General features: G+C 47.0%; 1 protein-coding gene across 1 annotated transcript in view; it reads right to left on the bottom strand.

Moving 5' to 3' along the window:
* Positions 1 to 3,860: 3,860 nt before the first annotated feature.
* LOC309492596 (uncharacterized protein) overlaps positions 3,861 to 7,858 on the bottom strand; it is a 7,542-nt gene continuing 3,544 nt past the window's right edge. Inside the window, exons 3-5 of the mRNA XM_082161591.1 lie at positions 6,398 to 6,465; positions 6,068 to 6,273; positions 3,861 to 5,379 (exon numbers count right to left, since the gene is read on the bottom strand). Coding sequence (XP_082017717.1) covers positions 4,261 to 5,379; positions 6,068 to 6,273; positions 6,398 to 6,465 — 1,393 coding nt within the window. The 3' untranslated portion in view covers positions 3,861 to 4,260. The remainder of the gene's footprint in view (positions 5,380 to 6,067; positions 6,274 to 6,397; positions 6,466 to 7,858) is intronic.

The raw sequence follows: 7,858 nt of genomic DNA, 5'->3' as shown, positions 1-7,858 counted from the left end.
AACTGCATACATGCGCTGTTTACTGACAGGGCATGCAAGTCCCCCATCCGTTTCCCGTAGGCTAGCGCGAGCAGTAGCGCCGTCTTGAATGAGAGCACTTTAATGTCGCTAGACTCAGCTGGTTCAAAAGGTGGGTCGGACAGTGCACTAAGTACTAACGACAGGTCCCAGACCGGCATCTGACGAAGGCGGGGGGGATTAAGCCGCCTAGCTCCCCGAAGAAAACTCGTTATCAAAGGGTGTTTCCCCACTGAATGGCCATCCAGCACATCACGAAAAACGGCAATACGTAGACTTTCAGTGTAGATGGCGAGCTACCAACATCCAGACGTTCCTGTAGGAAGGTCAGAATAATGGAATTATCGCAATTCCTGGGGTCCTCCTTTTTGTCAACACACCAGTTAGCAAACACTTTCCACTTCAGAGCGTATAAGCGCCTCGTCGAAGGGGCTCTAGCCTCTGCTATTGTCTGCAGCACTCGCTGTGATACTCCGCGCTGATCTGCCACACATGCAGGTCCCATAGCTCCGGGTTGGGGTGCCATATGGTGCCCTTCGCCTGAGATAGGAGGTCCCTTCTCGGTGGTATCCACCACGGGGGAAACCGCGACATGTTCACCAGCTCCGGGAACCACGGCTGGTTGGGCCATTTGGGCGCTACCAAAAAAAACCGCACATCTCTCCTCTCTGATCTTTTGCAGCACCAGCGGCATTAACTTGATCGGAGGAAAAGCATACTTCCGTCCCTTCGGCCAGCGGCTCGACAGTGCGTCTCCCTCTAGAGGGGCTGTTGTCAATGCAAAGTACAGCGGGCAGTGAGCGTTCTCCTGCGATGCAAAGAGGTCGATCTCCACTTTGCCAACCAGATTCCAGATCATGTTTATCGTCTGCGGGTGAAGCCTCCACTCCCCGTGCACAATGCCATCCCTGGACAGCATGTCCGCGCCGCAATTCAAACTGCCCGGCACGTGCACTGCTCGAATCGACAGGAGTACTCTGTCCGTCCATAATAGCAGCCGTCTCGCTAGCCCCTGCAGGGATCGCGAACGTAGACCTCCCTGGCGATTGATGTACGCCACCACCGCCGTGCTGTCCGTTCTGATGAGAACATGACGGTCTTTCACAAACGGGAGGAAACTCCGCAGCGCTAGATGAACCGCTTCCATCTCCAAGCAGTTTATATGCCAGCGCGTCTGGTCCCCTGTCCACGTACCGAATGCCGGTCTGCCATCGCAGAGGGCTCCCCAGCCTGACAGTGACGCATCCGTAGTGACCACTACGCGTCTGACCACTCTGCCCAAAGCAGCACCCTGCTCGAACATGGTCGAGTCGAACCAAGGTGCTAGAGTCTCCAGACATGAACGCGTTATAATAAGGCGTTCCGTTCCCGCTCTCCACGCCCGCGGCTGTACTCGGCTCTGCAACCAGTGTTGAAGCGGTCTCATGTGCAACAAGCCCAGTCTGCAGACGGAGGCTGCAGCTGCCATCAGACCGAGTAGCCTCTGAAATGTTTTTAAGGGAATGGCTCTGCCTTGAACGAATAGGGCTAATGTATTGTGAATCGACTGGATTCTCGACTCTGACAGCTTCGCGATCATAGCGCGCGAGTCCAGCACCATACCGAGGAATGTGATAGACTGGCACGGTTGAAGCGCGCTCTTCTGCATGTTCACAGACAGTCCCAAACCTGTCAGGTGGGCGAGGAGTCTGCGTTTGTGTTCCTCGAGAACACACTCCGACCGCGCGATGACTAACCAGTCGTCGAGATAGTTCAGAATGCGCATTCCACTGAGCTTCAGGGGAGCAAGCGCTGTATTCATGCACATTGTAAATACACGGGGGGCCAGAGCCAGCCCGAACGGCAACACTTTGAACTGGTATGCCACACCTTCGAATGCAAAACGGAGGAAGCGCCTGTGATGCGGGGCTATCTGAATGTGGAAGTATGCATCCTTCAGATCCACTGCAATGAAGTAATCGTCGGGCTGAATGTGGGCGAGGATCTGCTTCACAGTTATCATTTTGAACGCGCGTTTCACGAGCGCTTTGTTCAGTAATCTCAGATCTAAGATGGGGCGCATACCTCCGTCCTTCTTCGGTACTAGAAAATAACGGCTGTAGAAACCGGAATTTCTCCGCTCTTCGGGTACTATCTCTACTGCTTGTTTGGCCAGGACAGAGGAGATTTCTGCCCGAAGTAGCGGGGCGCTCTGTTCTGACACCTCTGTCATAATCACACCGCCGAAGCGGGGTGGTCTGCGAGCGAATTGGAGTGTATAGCCGCGTTTTATTGTGTTTAACACCCAATATGATGCCGTCGGGAGCGTCGACCACGCGCTCAGGTGGCTTGATAAGGGGGGCTTTAACGCATGCTGTGGCGAGGGCTGAGCGCCAGCCACCGGGGAAGCATTGACTGCTACATGAATGACAGGTGACTCGTCCGCGGCTTTTCGCACGGCATAAATAGCCACCTCCTCGGGTTTCCCCGAGCTTCCGCTCTGCGAAACGTCCCCTGGGGGAGAGGTTTCGCTTATGACGCGGGTAATAGTGTAGGGGGGAAGAAAGCTCTTTTGCTGAGACATGTAATGCACTTTGTTTATTGAAACAGAACACAGCGGTTTCAAAATCAAAACATTCACGCCGAACTCTGGGCGGGAAAACCCCCTCTGCGCAGCGGGTCCGACGAACACGTCCCGCGCACTCTTCCCCCCGACACGCACATCAGGAACGCTGCTCTTTCTTGCCCGCCGGACGCCCTTGGCTGCTAGAGGCCGACTTCGCACCAAAGCGGGGCTTCCTGAACTGCCTCTGGCAGAGGGGAGGCTCCGGCTCGCGACGCTCTGCCGCGCTCCGGGACGCGCGCCTGGTGTGTCCCGCCGGGCGCTGCGCTGACGAAGACCTGTGCCCGGTTGCATAAAGCACCCGGAGTGTAATTTTCCCTTAAGTTCTCCCTTATGTTTCCCTTAAACCTAAGGGTGTTGCAGAAAAAAAACCCTTAAGTGTTACTTAAGGGTTTCTTTAAGTGAAACGTCATAAACACTTAGAATTTCCCTTCTAAAAAGGGACAGTTGGCCTCAGCCACAGATGGCGACGCAGGGCCACAAGACTGCCCATATTGCGGCTGATTCCCTGGGCGACCTTTTTAAACTTTTTTAAAGTAAGGGGAGCGCCATGACCTGGTTAGCTCCTCGTGGACCTCAGAGAAAAAGGGTGCGGGTCTCCGCGGGTCTTCAGCCTGACGGCCCGCGCCGAGGAAGGAACCGTCCATCCATCTCTTAGACGGCAGCTCCTTGGGAGCTGTCCACTCCAGCTCCATATCCGCCACAGCCTCCGTGAGAATGGCCATAAGCTCTGCATCCAACGAGGCGGGGGCGCCTTCAGACGGGGACTCGGACCACGCTCCCGGGTCGGAGGCACTGGTAGACATGGCGTTGTCACTGTCGTATCCAAACGAGACCATTTCCCGCGCTTCTTTAGGAGGGCGGTAACTGGCCTCAGAGTAAGTTAAGGGCTCTGCCACGTGAGGATGGCGTGGGTGTTGGGCCGACGTCAGCGCCTCGACAGAATCCACGGATGGAGTTCTCTGCCGTCTCCCGGTCCGCGGCTCGAGGGCGGCATGACTGGGGAGAGGCAGGAGATACAAGACCGTCGTTACGTGTAACGGCCAGCCTTGCACAAACGATCTTGATGGGAAGCTCCTCACAGGCACGACATCCCGATCCTCCGAATGCTGCTTGTGTGCGTCTGGGAAATCGATGGGTCCACCACACATGCGGCAAAGAGACATGATGATATAATCCACCGTAACGCGAGAGGGTAACCGCTCTAATGCGTACATCAACGGTGAAACCAGACTCGAGTGAAGAAAAAAGATTCGGAGGGTTTTGGCGCCCGCCGTCACCTATATTGGGAGTTGTCAGCCAATCAGGTGAGGGCGGGGTCGCCATTGGCTATTTTCAAGCAAAAGAGTTATTCAAATCAGACTTCATAATTCGAGGAAAATGGATTTCCCCATACGTAATGTCGAGAGACCGACTCGATAAGGGAACCGTGTTTTTGAGACTGTCTTTGGTTCACTGCAGTTTTAAGGAGAAAATACTCAGCAATGGTGTCGACTTATGAATATACACATGGTTTGTCTTAAAGCATATTAAAAACACCACAGACACATAAACAACATTAAAAGCTGGATTTTCACCACAGGGCGACTTTAAGTAACGACGTGATGTTTCCTGTGGTTCTTTTATATGTTTATTATGCCTTAAGTGGGTTTTTCGTTACATTCCTCCACCTTGAAGCTTCTCAAGCATCTTCGTTCGGGGTTTGAGTGGGTTTTGGTCTCGTCTCGTGCGATCGGAAAACCATCTCCGTTCTCTCCAATGGCCCATTTTTGCCGCTCTTTTCCATCGCTTCTTTGTGCTTGCGTCGTTCGTCGACTCTCTACACGAGATCTGCCCGTTTTTATCGGCCTTTGATGTCTTTTAATCTCATCGTCTCTTCTAACTTTCCTCCTTCCGTCCATCGCCTCGGTCATGTCCGTACGTTTCCGTAATTGCTCTTTTTCTGTGATTATTTTGAATACATCAGTTTCTTTCGCTCCATGTTTGGTTGCTGATCTTCGTTGAGCTGTGTTCGGCCTTTTATCGTCTGTCGTTCTCTCGACGAGCGCCGTGATCTTTTCCTGCTTCGGTCTTCTACGTCGTCTCTTCTGTTTTTTGTTCCGGTTTATGTTATTTTTCTCGGACGTCTCCTTTACGTTTTTCTGTGTTGTCACTGTATTATTGATCATTCCCTGCTGAGAATCGTTGGGAATGTCCGTATCCATGTTTCTCTCTTCCATTGTGCTACCCATTTTCTCTGTTTTTTGTCTGGCCACCAAGTTTTCCTCTCCATCATGCTCAACTCCACCATTCGCAGGGGTTTTTGAATGTTTTATGGAATGCGTAAATGAAGCATGATGGGATTTGTAGTTTTGAAGACTGAAGCACTCGGATTGGACGGTGGTTTCAAGTTCAGCGGGGTCGTACAAAGTCTCGCTTTTTCCTCCTGAAGAGTTTCCAGATGGACCAAAGTATTGGGAAGCCGAATGAATCGTTTCTTGGACCTGGACGCCTTGGGAACTTAATGTTTGAGATGCGTTCTGGCCGCCATTTTCCATCCCAGTTGGTGAGGAAATCTGAAATGATTTCTGTGTCATGTGATCTTGAAGATTTGAGCCATTATACTGGCTGAAGTCACGTTGTGGAGTCCAATGGGAGCATCCGGCGACTGGCTTGGGAATGCTGCTGGAAAACAAATCCTGGGAATTTTCCTTAAGGACATCAGTGAGGTTGTGATCTTCGGAGAGAAGAGAGGTGATGTAGTCCATGTCGAAAACAGCCTGAAAGAGAGAGAAAACACTTTAAAATGAGAACGCCGGCTCTCTTAGATTAAGATAGGTTTAGATAGTTTTGATCAGTGTTGGGGGAAACTCATTACAAGTAACTTGAGTTACGTAATCAGATTACTTTTTCAAGAAACTAGTAAAGTAACGCATAACTTTAAAAATTTACAACAAAATATCTTAGTTACTTTTTCAAATAAGTAATGCAAGTTACTTTGATTTCCCATTTATTGACTGACTGCTCTCCTGTCCTCATGTTGAGACAAATCGAAGTGCAGAGGCGTTGTGTGTGTGTGTGAACATGATGGTTATTGTAGTTCTAGACTAAATGTGAGCATTTACTCATCTCACTTGCATACAAAAACATTCAGTATTCCTCAAAATGAATAAAATCAGTAAAAAGCAGAATCAGAATACTTATGCAAACCTCCAATAACTAAATATGTTAAATAAATCTCACTTTATTGACCAATGTACTTGCTTCTGACCTTCCATTTAAACCATAAGCAAACAATGACTATAGATTTAGAAGTGTTAAAGTTTCTTCTCCTACATCTATTCTTCTGTTATCCAGAATAACAGCTGAAGGTTTGTTTGAGCGGCGCCCTCTACTGTACAGGAGTGAGTCTGCATTTCCTTCAGCCTGAGGATTATTATTTCACTTTTGGTGTGAAAGTGTCTTTACCTCGTTGGTAAATTCGCAGTGGTTTAACAGCTGGTTGAAGTACTGCGCACACACGTCCTCCTCGTCGGCTGCGGTGACCTCTGATCCATCGCTGACCTTTGACCCCAGATCGTCCATGATCTGTGAGTATTCTGCTAGCGCGATCTTGGCGAGACCTTCAACCGGCCGCGCCTTTTTAGATCGTTTTCTTGCTTTCTTCACATTACCTGCGCAAGTGACGAGGTTCATTGTTTACCATTTAATTCAGTCATAGATGAAGTTTAGGTTATAAGGTTTTATCAATCAGCATAAATAAAACATTAATTGTGAGCCATTATAATAAATCCTGACCTGTGGGAATCGACTGATCCTCATCGGCTCTGTTGGTGCTCTTGTTCTGTTCTTCCAACTCAATGAACCTAGAGGAGTATAATCAAACAACTACAATTCCCGACCAGCAGTAAATTCCCAAAACCTCTTAAACCCTCTGAAACCTTTTAAACCCTCTTAAACAGTCTTAAACCCTCTTAAAACCTCTTAAACACTCTTAAAACCTCTTAAAACTTCTTAAACACTCTTAAAACTTCTTAAACACTCTTAAACCCTCTTAAACACTCTTAAACACTCTTAAACCCTCTTAAAACCTCTTAAACACTCTTAAAACCTCTTAAAACCTCTTAAAACTTCTTAAACACTCTTAAACAGTCTTAAACCCTCTTAAAACCTCTTAAACACTCTTAAAACCTCTTAAAACTTCTTAAACACTCTTAAAACCTCTTAAACCCTCTGGAGCTCTTCGTGTGTCGGTCGAAAATGACCAACATTTATTCTTTCATTGCAATGAAAGAAATGTACTATATTTTAGTTTGATAATGTTTTTATTCAATATAAATAATGTATTGTATTTGTAGGGGATTTTATGGTACTACATTATATTTACGCTTTAAAAAAGTGAACCTAAAAAAAAGTTACAGAATTTTATGAAAAGTTATGAAAATTGTGCAAAGATTTTCGATTTTTAGATGAAATATATACATGTATTGCTCTAAAACTGTGAGAAAAAATGTTCCAAATATGATCTTGATATCTCAGAAAATTATCTTTATGTTCGGCTGCAGTTCCAAACGCTTCCACTAGAGGAAACTCGTCTCCATTCATTTCCACTGCGCTCGTTTCTGACCGCAAGGAGCTCAAGTGTGACTATTATATAAAGGACCATTCAACCTGTTCCAATCATGTCCATGATTTTGTGTGTGTGTGTGTTTACATAACAAGTGCCAAAACCTTTACCAAGTTTCGTACCATTCCGATAAAAAATTAAATAAAAAAAGTACACTTTTTCAGTCAAAAATTACCAAGAGCCCCAGAAGGTTAAAGACTGTTATTCTAATTGTGAGATTTGCTCTTTATCCACCATTTCTGCAGCTAAGAGGTTAAAAAATGACAAATGTTCTGCTCCAAATAGCATCAAATTAATACACAATTATTGTAGGATATAATTAAATGAATGGTAACACTTTATTTCGATAGTCCACTTTAGACATTCTACTAACTATAAGTAACTTTGCAACTACATGTCAACTAGCCGTCATTAGAGTATTAGTAGACTGTCTGCTTAATATCTGCTAACACTATTTTGTTGTAATATTCTACTGACTATAAGTAACTTGGCAACTACAAGTCAACTTATTCTCCTAACCCTAACCCTTACCTAACGGCCTACTGACAGTCTACTAATACTCTAATGTCAGTTAGTTGACATGTAGTTGTAAAGTTAGCCTACTTATCTAGGCTAGTTAGTAGAATGTCTTA

Source organism: Leuciscus leuciscus (assembly GCF_965113295.1).
Source record: "Leuciscus leuciscus genome assembly, chromosome: 2".
NCBI classification, from domain to species: domain Eukaryota; kingdom Metazoa; phylum Chordata; class Actinopteri; order Cypriniformes; family Leuciscidae; genus Leuciscus; species Leuciscus leuciscus.
Note: the sequence above shows the minus strand (reverse complement) of the source record. Positions and strands in the feature narration are given on the sequence as shown.